General features: G+C 39.0%; 2 protein-coding genes and 1 long non-coding RNA gene across 3 annotated transcripts in view; all 3 read left to right on the top strand.

Annotated features, from left to right (window-relative positions):
* cyp21a2 (cytochrome P450, family 21, subfamily A, polypeptide 2) overlaps nt 1-2,033 on the top strand; it is a gene marked incomplete at its 5' end in the record, with an annotated part of 16,771 nt that extends 14,738 nt beyond the window's left edge. Inside the window, 2 exons of the mRNA XM_081388140.1 lie at nt 1,034-1,137; nt 1,236-2,033. Of these exons, the coding sequence (XP_081244266.1) occupies nt 1,034-1,137; nt 1,236-1,480 (349 nt within the window). The 3' untranslated portion in view covers nt 1,481-2,033. The remainder of the gene's footprint in view (nt 1-1,033; nt 1,138-1,235) is intronic.
* A 692-nt stretch (nt 2,034-2,725) lies between these two features.
* On the top strand, nt 2,726-5,392 carry LOC308703910. Its single transcript, XR_014031749.1, has 3 exons — nt 2,726-3,026; nt 3,312-3,405; nt 3,500-5,392. It is a non-coding gene; the product is annotated as an uncharacterized lncRNA (long non-coding RNA).
* Nucleotides 5,393-8,618: 3,226 nt separating this feature from the next.
* LOC308704206 (kinesin-like protein KIFC3) overlaps nt 8,619-11,401 on the top strand; it is a gene marked incomplete at both ends in the record, with an annotated part of 31,934 nt that continues 29,151 nt past the window's right edge. The window contains 3 exons of the mRNA XM_081388348.1: nt 8,619-8,717; nt 8,985-9,081; nt 9,173-9,336. Coding sequence (XP_081244474.1) covers nt 8,619-8,717; nt 8,985-9,081; nt 9,173-9,336 — 360 coding nt within the window. The remainder of the gene's footprint in view (nt 8,718-8,984; nt 9,082-9,172; nt 9,337-11,401) is intronic.

Below are 11,401 nucleotides of genomic sequence, written 5' to 3'. Positions count from 1 at the left end.
ACGGGATAGTGTCTGGAGACCACGGGATAGTGTCTGGAGACCACGGGATAGTGTCTGGAGGCCACGGGATAGTGTCTCGAGGCCTCGGGATAGTGTCTGGAGGCCACGGGATAGTGTCTCGAGGCCAAGGGATAGTGTCTCGAGGCCACAGGATAGTATCTTGGCCATTTAGGACATTTTGATGGGTTTTTTTTTTCAGCTTTTCTTCCTAGACCACTTGTGCGTGTGTGTGTGTGTATGTGTGTGTGTGTGTAAAGTTAGGTAGAATTAGTTAGCTAGCTAGTGTGTGTGTGTGTGTGTGTGTGTGTGTGTGTGTTTGTGTGGAAAGTAGGTGTTTGTGTGCAGTAGGTAGGAAGTTAGGTAGCAGCAGAATTAGCTAGCAGAATTAGCTAGCAGAATTAGCTAGCTAGCTAGTCTTCCTTGGGTCCGTGTGTGTGTGTGTGTTTCTGTGTGTGTCTGTGTGTAAAATTAGGTAGAAAGTAAGGTAGCAGCAGAAAGTAAGGTAGAACAGTTAGCCTATGTGTATTACATGTAGATACAATGGGTTATCCCACCGGTCACTATTGTTGCCGTTGACATGTTTGTGAGTTCTATGACCACATTAAATAAAGTTGAGTAATTGCAAATGCATATATCAATACTAGACACCTTAAACATGATGTGTACCAAAAATCTATGTCCTATCTTTATTTTAACATACTTTAATAACCTTTTCTTTGGGAGCTTTCTTGCTGCCATCCTCTTCTCTTGGCGCAAACTGGAAGTAAACAGCTCTGGTCATGTGACAATTTACAGTAAACATGCGACACTGCACATATTTCATTGAGACCCTTTATTATTTCAATATCTGCTGGAAATGCATTGATAGATCATTCAGTAACATTTTTATAGCCTTAGAAATGAAACATTTTTTTACGGTCACTATTGTGACCGGTGGGATTAAATGGGTTAATAAGGGTTTCTGAATTGTTCATATAGCCCTTTTAATGTTCAATCAGATTCTTGAAAGAAATTCATACAATCCTCTGTTTAGTATTGCAGGCCATTTCATCCCCAAGAATACAATAATCATTCCTAATCTGTATGGTGCCCACCATGATCCAGACGTTTGGAATGATCCATACAGCTTCAAACCAGGTACAAAACCACACAAGTTGTCAAACCTCTCTAATTTGCATATTTACACATGCAATGCAGTGCTCATTAACCATGACAGTGAATATGATTTATTTTAGAACGCTTTTTGGAAGATGGTGGCGGGTCCCTTCGTGCCCTGATTCCTTTTGGAGGGGGAGCTCGACTGTGTCTGGGAGAGGCGGTAGCCAAAATGGAGATGTTTCTCTTCACGGCTTATCTGCTGCGAGACTTTCAGTTCCTGCCTGCCAGTAAAGAAGAGCCTCTGCCTGACCTGCGAGGCGTCGCCAGTGTGGTTCTTAAAGTCAAACCATACGCAATTATAGCACACCCAAGAGAACAGTAACTGATTATGAATATGAGATTTAAAACCCACAAGCATTTTTGAACTTCCAGTTTAATCATCCCGATGTCAAGGTTTATTTTTTTTTAATGGGTTAGCACAAGCTCAATATATTTTCCTGTTTTATTCTAAAAAATAAAACACATCTGTATACCCAACTCATGAATTGTTTAAGCTTTTACGTGACTTGTAAAACAAGTGAGCAAATTGGACTACAGAGGTTGTCAGAGATATTAAACGCCATCATGCCAAACATAATCGTCTGTCACTAGTTAGCTTTTTACAACCTTCTGTTTATACTTGTGATCTTTATTAAACGTTTCTTTTCATGGTGTAGTTTGTTTATATTCTAAAGCTTCTGGCGAATACATTTAGGCTTCAAAATTCATAAAAGATGTGTACATTTGTAAAAATTATCTTGATGAAAAAATGTGTAAGTATCATAAACTTTTGTTGGTCACAGAGCTTATTATCCAAAAGTCATTGTAAAAATGTCGAGGGAAGCAGGGTGATGCTAACTTCAGGGATGGCCTACAAAAAAATGCCTCATCTCTGCAGCACTCTATAGCTTACTGTATTTTTCCTGTCATAAACATAGAGAAATGTGATGTAGGGCTTATTTGGGTGCATTTGAGCAACTTGCTGGGTAACTAGAAACATAAGTGTCAGAATAAATCAAATTCTGGTTACTATGAATATAACGAATTCTAATAAAGCATTTAAAGGGATGGCTAATTTCCATGTAGTTTGAAGTCACTTTTTTTATTACATTTAAATTGTTTAAATAATAACATATTTCAATAATTGATGTTATAAAATATTTTATCATTTACTTTATAAACATCCTGTATTTTTATATACACCTATGTATTTTATCACACAATTTTTGGTGTTTAACAAGGCAGTCCATTGTTGACTATCTATGCTTCATTACAATTGGAGTGTATATGCTTTTGTCATTTTTATGATTGACTGTAAACATTGTGATGAGCCTCAAGTATTAATAACTTAAGATGTTCGACTTTAAATAACTTAAGATGTTCGAGTTTAACTGGGCAATAATACATTACATGATTATTAGCCTATATTGAATTCTTAAAGGTACACTCAGTATTTTTGTGTTGCACAAATATCTAGATACAGCATCGCACCAAAACATTTTTTTTTTTTTTTTTTTGCCATCGGCTGTGATTCTATGTAGCCTGCCTATTCCATAAGATAAATGGTCGGATAACAGTGCTATAACCCGGATTTGTAGAGTGATCTCAACATTGGTGCTGTTCCTCTCTCGTCCACTAGAGGGTAAAACACACACTCTACCAGCTGAGCGCAGAAGAACTGCACACACTTCCTGTGCTCTGCTCGCTCGGGTAACGGGTTGTTGATGGTAAACAGCGAGCACATGCTGAACGCAATCTTTGACTTTTTGCCACAGAACCGAATGACAACTACTTTGATTTAAATCTTAATTCAGTAACTTGACGTTTTGCAATTTGCCTTGTCTCTGTAATTACACGCTGAACAATGAAATACTTCACTTACTGCTCAGGTATGGCGTGACAATTCTATTTGCTACAATACAGTAGATTTCACTCATTAGTAAATGTGTTTGTAACTTATATTTATATACGTACATGTATAGCATTTTTTTGTTTTCATTATAGCAGTGTTTTACCAGTAAGTTTGGTGCTTTGCCTAATGAGTTTGTGTATGTCTGGCAACTTTGCTTATATGCTTTCTTTCTTTTTTTGTATTTTATACTTAACATAGCCTATTTGTTGTGTACACTTAAAAGTGCACTAATTTCATGCATGTGTGATTTATGTGTTCAAAGGGCACTGATGGATTTTATAAAAGAGTTTACCACAGTCATGACATTAATGATTTTGTCTGTCTCATCACTCCATGCTGCTTATCAGCTATTCAAGGTAAACGTCCATTCAGTGTCTTGAATCCATTATATGCATACTATCAGTAAGATGCATATGGTTGCACTGTTATAACTTTTCTTTCTGTTTGCAGGATCACAGAGCTTCATCATTGGGCTTCCTCCTGATTGGCTGCTCCTCTGTCCTTTCATTCTTTTCTCCCAGTAACCAAATTATCATGTCACTGCAGAACGATTTAGAATGGGCAGGTGAATCACTCGGACCTGTGCTTTCTACTTTTGACTTCCTGTGGCTTAGTGACGACCACATCACAGCCCGTATCCTACTGATTGGCTCCACTTTTTTTGTAATGCTCTCTGATTGGCTATCGCCAGATGGGTTGGTCATTATGTCACGCTGCTTGGCCTTTTCCACCCTTTCCTGTTCACTGACAGTGTGTGCATTTGCTGAAAATGCAGCAGGGGCAGTAGGGAGTGTTGCCCTCAGTCTCCCTTTATTAGTTTCCCCAAGGAGCAGATCTAGATCTTTCGGTTCCCTCGTGTTGCCTACAGAAGGACTCAGCTGGATCTTTAAAGTCATCATGGCATTAGGATGCTGGACCACCAGGAAGGCCCTTATTAAATACCTGCTTGATTTGAAAGGCTGGGACTGACTTAGGAGCAAGTAATGTTTTCCAAAGTTAACGGAGAACCACAAAATGGTACTCTCAGGTTACTAGCAGGTATATGTACTGTGTTTTACTGTTGCATGTAAAAGCCTTCTGTCTAACTTCTGTCTTATAAGCTAACATGTATTATATTACAGAAACTGGAGTTTGTTTACATCTATTTGTATAATAGAGTTTGCTTATAACCTATTAAATCCATTACAGTGACATTGAAGGCTTCTAAAATCCCTGAGCAATGAATAAATTGTTTAGCATCATCAACAATGTAGTCCTTTGTAAAGAAAGAATGGGACTCTGTTTAAATCAGTGTTGCCATGTCCACTTATAAGAAACTTTGGTAAATGTGTGGTAAATTTAATCATCGATGTTTTTTTGTAAAATTATATAATTATTGCAAAGATGTTTTCTGAATGTCAATAATGCAACTTAACTTCATTTAATGTGTGTTTATACAGGTTTATACTAAAAAACAATGAAAAAAAATTAGCAGGTTGTTTTGGTGAGGATAGTTACGTATTTTGGCATTGTTAGTCACTTCATTAGTAACTCTTAGCAATATCTGGCAACACTGGTTTAAAATGTACATAGTATTACTTTTACTGAGGACATGTAAATTCAAACAATGAAGCACAAATTTTATGGTAGGTTTATTTTAACGGATAGAGACAGAATATCAACCAAAAAATCCAGAAAAAAAACACATTATATAAAGGTTGTTAATTGATTAGCATTTGATCAAGTGAAATAAGTATTTGATCCCCTACCGACCAGCAAGAATTCTGCCTCCCACAGATTGGTTATGTGCCCATGTGAAACACAGATTAGTCCTGTCACTTTAAGAAAGTACTCCTAATGCCAGCTCGTTGTGTGTATAAAAGACACCTGTCCACAGGATCTGTATCTTCCATTCCAACCTCTCCACCACCATGGGCAAGACCAAAGAGCTGTCAAACATCAGGGACCAGATTGTAGACTGGAATGGGCTACAAGACCATCAGTAAGAAGCTTGGTGAGAAGGAGACTTTTGTTGGTGTGATTACTCAGAAATGGAAAAATGAGACACACTGGAGGAGCTTGTTAATGATCTCAAGACAGTTGGGACCACAGTCACCAAGCAAACTATTGGTAACACACTAGGGCTGTCAATCTTCCTCTATAATACTATTCGAATTCCATTCCTTATTTTATTTAATATTCGAATAATATTCGAATATTAAATGCTCAAATGTATCCTATTATTATATGAATCATGACGCATCGTTGCCATGAAAAACAGCGTTGCTATGGACGCGGAACGGACTATTTTGTTTAGTGGAAGCAATACAATAGTTTTTAAATCAATAAACTCCTTTTTAAATCAATATTTTGTGTCAAATTATTTATTTATTTTGTAGGTAGCCATGTAATAAGTTCAGCCTGTCGGGGTTGCCTCGCTATATTACATTATCCCTTGGCGGACAGGTAACAGTTAAGCCCCGTGATGAGGAGAGAGGCAGAAAAGAATAATTCTTGCGCAGTGTTTTACTGGCGGTTCCTCGGACAGATCGCCTAGCTTGTCAGGGTGTAACGTTGTCAGTTTTTCCATTTAGGGTTTGAAATCCAAACACCTTCAACGCATTGCTTCTCAAATTGTCAGGAGTGGTGATCTCCGTTTCCGTGCAGACATTCTCCGCGATTTTTGACAGTATTATGATACAGCGTGGATAACGTGCACAATTGTGTTACGATTCAAAAACGTTATTGTTCATCTGACGAAACAAAAGCATTTCATTTTCACATGCGCGCGAGAAAGGCAAGATTGCATAATTTTTTTTAATTTTTAAAATGAACATAAAAAAAAGCAATATTCGAATAGGAACTTCAGCATTCGAATAGTACAGATTTTTTTAATATTCGAATTATATTCGAATTTCGGAATTCGTTCCAACAGCCCTATAACACACTGAGCCGCAATTAATTGAAATCCTGCAGTGCCCGCAAGGTCCCACCGCTCAAGAAGGCAGAAGCATGTCTAAAGTTTGCCAATAAACATCTAATGATTCAGAGAAGGCTTGGGAGAAAGTGCTGTGGTCAGAAGAGACCAAAACTGAGCATTTGGCATCAACTCAACTCTCCGTGTTTGGAGGAAGAGAAATGCTGACTATGACCCCAAGAACACCATCCCTACAGTCAAGCACGGAGGTGGAAACATTACGCTCAGGGGCTGTATCTCTGCTAAGGGTACAGGACGATTTCACCGTACTGAGGGGCCAATGGACGGGGCCATGTACGGTCAAATCTTGGACGAGAAACTCCTTCCTTCAGCCAGAACACTGAAGATGGGTTGTGGATGGGTCTTCCAACATGAGAATGACCCAAAACATACCGCCCAGGCAACAAAGGAGTGGCTCACGAAGAAGCACATTAAGGTCTTGGAGTGGCCTAGCCAGTCTCTAGACCTTAATCCTATAGAAAATCTGTGGAGGGAGCTGAAACTTTGAGTTGCCAAGCGACATCCAAGAAACCTTAAGGATTTTGAAAGTATCTGTAAAGAGGAGTGGACCAAAATCCCTTCTGAGATGTGTGCAAACCTGGTGACCAACTACACGAAACGTCTGTGATTGCCAACAAAGGTTGGCAAGTACTAAAGCATGTTTTGCTTGGGGATCAAATACTTATTTCACTCACTGAAATGCAAATCAATTTATAACCTTTATATAATGTGTTTTTTTCTGGATTTTGGTTGATATTCTGTCTCTATCCGTTAAAATAAACCTACCATAAAAATTATAGACCCTTCATTTCATTGTAAGTGGACGAACTTAAAAATTCACCAGGGGATCAAATAATTTTTTTTTTGCTCTTTATATTTTATTATATTATATTATCAAATGCTCTCTACAATCTAAAGCGTCCCGCACCTTATGCTATAAATCCCACCGGGCCAAAGCAAATGTTGACATGTCATGGAGCAACATCGGTTGGAGATGTGTGTTCGGTTGCTCAAACGCTCAAGTTTTATTCCGTTTTCAAACTGTACGTTGGTTAAGAATGAAATGGCTAGAATTTATTCACACCTCTACTATTGAATCCAATGTATCATCATCAGCGCTCGGATTCGCTTCCATGGTGCTGTCAATAGCAGTCTGTGAGGTAAACTAAACGCTATTGGCTATTTGAAAATGGGGAGGAGCCATTCAATATGGAGGGGGAAACAGGGACGCCTTTGCTTCCTGTTTCAGTGGAAATTACGTCAATGCATCATACAAAACTGTGCATTCCAAGGCACTTCAGTAAGCCTTTAATGTTATGAAGCGACGAGAATGCTTTTTGTGAGCAAAAAAAAATAAAAATAATAATAACGACTTTATTCAATAATCTCTTCCATGTCATTCTCCCATGCTATTCACGTAGTGTATACAATGCAACGCTTCCAGGTTCTACGCCAGAACACTGGCTCATTATTGGCTGACGCTGTTCACGTGAGCACCACGACATGCGCGTGATGCTTTAGTATCAGCTGACTTAGGAGCTGGCCAATAATAAGCCGACGTTCGGACGTAGAACCTGGAAGCGCTACACTGTTTCCACTACTAATGTAGGGAATGGTGAATGAGGGTATAGGAAACAATTTCAAACACTGCCACATTTATTTCAGCTGATGTAGTGCACCCTCTAGTGTTTTATTGTCTAAAATGCAGCTGAATTGTATTGAATATTCTCCACAGTGTGGTGGCTGGAGAGCTGATCTCATTCAAGCAATATTTGTTTTTACCATCAAACGTTTTGTTGGGCTATTTCCATTTGTACAGCATTCAACCATTCAACCATCTAGAACAGTGGTCACCCCGGTCCTCATGTCCCAGTAAAATCTAATTATTACCACAGTATTCTGCTTACATGCACAAAATATCATCAGCAGAACTTAAAAAACTTCTTAAATCTTGCTGTGGTGAAGCTATAGAACGAACAAACCCATGGTTCTATATTATTCGTTACCATAGAATTCATATATGGTTGTTACTTTGAATATAGCAACATCAGAGCGCTTTGTTGAGCATCTGACTTCCTGTTCTTCCTCTCACCAATTTCTGTCAGCTTCACCCCACCACTGCAGTGCACTACACATCTGCGATGAGCGTTCTCAAACACTGCTGAGGAGAGAGAGGAGGGGGGAGGAGAGGAATGGATAATGAGAGAGGAGGGGGAAAAGGAAGCCAGGAATAGCAGGTTGGACAGATGTGCGGAGTCAAGAGCTAGTGTTGCCATCCAAAGCCCCGAAACAATGGTGAACAGGCACAAGCAGTCCTGCAGAATCACCATGTAGAGCTTCAGAGCGGAAGAATGGGAATGCAGTAACTGCAGTTGTGGAGGATCAACCTCAGCAGATGGTAAGACTCTGCAAAACAATGGGAATATCATCATTCTAAGGAGCTTGATAACATGGGAATGCCATCATGATTTGTTTTGGTGGATTTGCTACTGGAGCTGCGGTTTAGTAACACTTGTCTGATTGTATTGCAGTGTGGGAAGAGCAGAGAGATGCTGTGAAGCAAAAGCATTTATTTCCAGCCACTGTCGTTATAACATCCGCACATCAGGAAACATGTATGCCTTCTATTCTTTGCTGGTGTACATCTTCTACACCGTTTTTAAAAAGGAGGAGGAGGCAGCGCTCGAGGGGGCGTATGGAGAATCCCTGGAGGTATGTTTGGCCGCAGTGGACACACGTCGATAGATATGTTAATGCATTCCTTATTGTCCTCAGTACAAAATATGCAAACAAGAAAAATAGAATGATTTATTATATTATAATATAATAAATTAAATATATAGAAACAATATAGAAAACTAGAGGTAATTTCATTCAGGAGATAATTCGATTATGCACGCATGCACATGAATCGAATGTCCTCAGTGGTGGCTTTAACACCTTCCAATAATCACATTCATCTCCCTCTGTAACTGACAGGAGCCTGGCCATGTTTCCATGGAAACAAAGAGCAAGGGGAAGAGTAGCCACACCCCCAGGTTGGGCAAAAGAGGGTGTGCAAGACTGAGTGATTCAAGTAAGAATGTTTTGTTGCGTGATGTTCCAAATACAATGAAGTGCTGCTCCACATAATCAGCATTCAACCATAATCACCTATTAAATTGCAGGCAGCAGCAGTGATAGTGATGGGACGTCTCTCAGTGACGAAGATGATGTGTTTGATGAAGGTCATGGATTACCTGCCAAAACACCATTAACAGCTTTCCTGTCTTTCAAGCAAGAGGCAGAAAAGAGAAGAGCCACTAATTCTCCAACAGAACCTAGTGAAAAGGTGAAGACCTTCTAACTACATTCACATTTACCATGTTTCATAGTGGTGGTGGTAGTATTTCAGCAGACCCTTAGCTGATTATGCTGAGTTAGAATAATATGCACAATATGCCTGTGTCAACATATTTTGTTGATCCTGGAACAACATTCCTGTCTGAAAATGTAATCATAACCATATCCCTACCCCTAAACCTAACCCTACCCATAAGTTACCCCTAAAATCAGAGGGGCATAATAGATGAATAACACTGATGTAGAAGCACCAAACCCTGGTTGTAAGCCTAAAATCATAGCATTAGTTCTGGCAGGTCACGTTAGTCAAGCTCGCGCATCAGCTGACTCTCAGCTGATCCAAGTCAACTTACAGGAATACAGCGCCTATCACAGCATCCTATATAAGCTCCTTCAGTATTATCAGCAGCTATTGTGTTTCTCAGGAGCGAATTACCCTCCTCCATCCCCAGCTCCTCCTCTCGTCTAGTCAGGATTTGGCATTCTGATTCCTCTTGAATAATTTCTCGAATTATGGTGTATATTAAAATAGTGACATTAATGATATCTGCATACATTTATGTTGGTTCTGTTCTGTTTACCCTAACGGGGGTTATCGCTGCTCTCCCTGCTCTTATCCATGCTAGGCTGCATGTTTGCGCATGGAGTTCTCGCCCAGAACAGAACCATACTCATCTTTGACGATAGTGGTCCTGACAGAACTTGACATAATTGGTTGATTAGAATGTTGTTTCAGAATCAACAAAAGATGTTGATCCAGGAACATGTTGCACTTGGTGAAATCAGGTTCTGCCTACAGTATGTATTTAACTTTGGCACATATAATTCACAGTTTGTTCTGTGATTATTTATGAATAATACTTTAAATTTGGTTATTACTTTTCAAAATTAGCAAAATTGATAAAATGGCAGAAAAAAAAGACTTAGGCCTACATTGACACATGGCCCCTAGTCAAACTTAAGGACCTCATTAGACCTTAGTCAGGGTAGATGCCATATTTAATTTTTCATTAATTAAAATGAGGCTGGAATGGATAGATGTAAAGGCTGTAGCCACTTAAATTATAGTACAGCCTATTGAACATACCGTACTGTACAGCTCCATTTTCATTAGTGAAAATTTCAATATTTGCTGTCCTTATTTGTGTCCTTAATCACCAACCATTGTTATTTTTATATATTTTTTTATAACATAATATAATAAATATAATATTTTAGTATAATTGGGTTCCTATCAGACATGTGCACAAGTAGGGCTCAACATGTGGGGGTAGGGCTACCCTTTTTGCCCTTACACTCCTTGAAGTGCCCTTTTTTTGGTGGTGGTCGTTTTTTTTTTTTTTTTTTTTTTATAAATCAGTGCTATTGGTCAACCTTTACTGTCTGTCTGTTTATACAAATATTTAGCCAATGAAAGTTCTTAAAAAGAGCTTGTGTGAATCTTGTTCATCCTCAAACTGTCAGTAAACTGATAACTCCGCCCCCTCTACCTAGACTGAATGAACTGAAGTTCCACAGCAGCAGAAGTATTTTTAAGTATAATAAATAAAACATAAAGAGCAAAGATCAAAACATTTAATAAACAAAACCGGGTTCTGTACATGGCAGACAGGGAGAGTCGAAAGCCGGGCGATAAAGGTCTGTAATCGGAATCTGTCCAGGAAACATCCACAAACCCGAGGAGCAAAGAAACGAATGAGACTAAATAGCAGACAAATCTAATGAAAAACTAAACAGTGCGAGCGAGGCTACATTAGTCAAGTCAAGTATATTTGTATAGCGCTTTTCACAATACAGATTGTATCAAAGCAGCTTCACAGTATTAAATTAAAATAATACAACAAGGTTTGTTTCTAGTGGAATTTATTGATTGATAAAATAAAATTAAATATCCCCAAAATATCCCCAACTGAGCAAGCCAAAGGCAACAGTGGCAAGGAACCAAAAAACTCCATCAAGTGACCTAATGGTGTCCTAAAACTCCATCAGGTGACCTAATGGAGCAAAAAAAAAACCTTGGGAGAACCCAGGCTCAGTCGGGGGCCAGTTCTCCT

This window comes from Scardinius erythrophthalmus, assembly GCF_964197995.2.
Source record: "Scardinius erythrophthalmus genome assembly, chromosome: 16".
In the NCBI taxonomy this organism is placed as follows: Eukaryota; Metazoa; Chordata; class Actinopteri; order Cypriniformes; family Leuciscidae; genus Scardinius; species Scardinius erythrophthalmus.
This window is presented reverse-complemented; position numbering and strand designations above follow the sequence as displayed.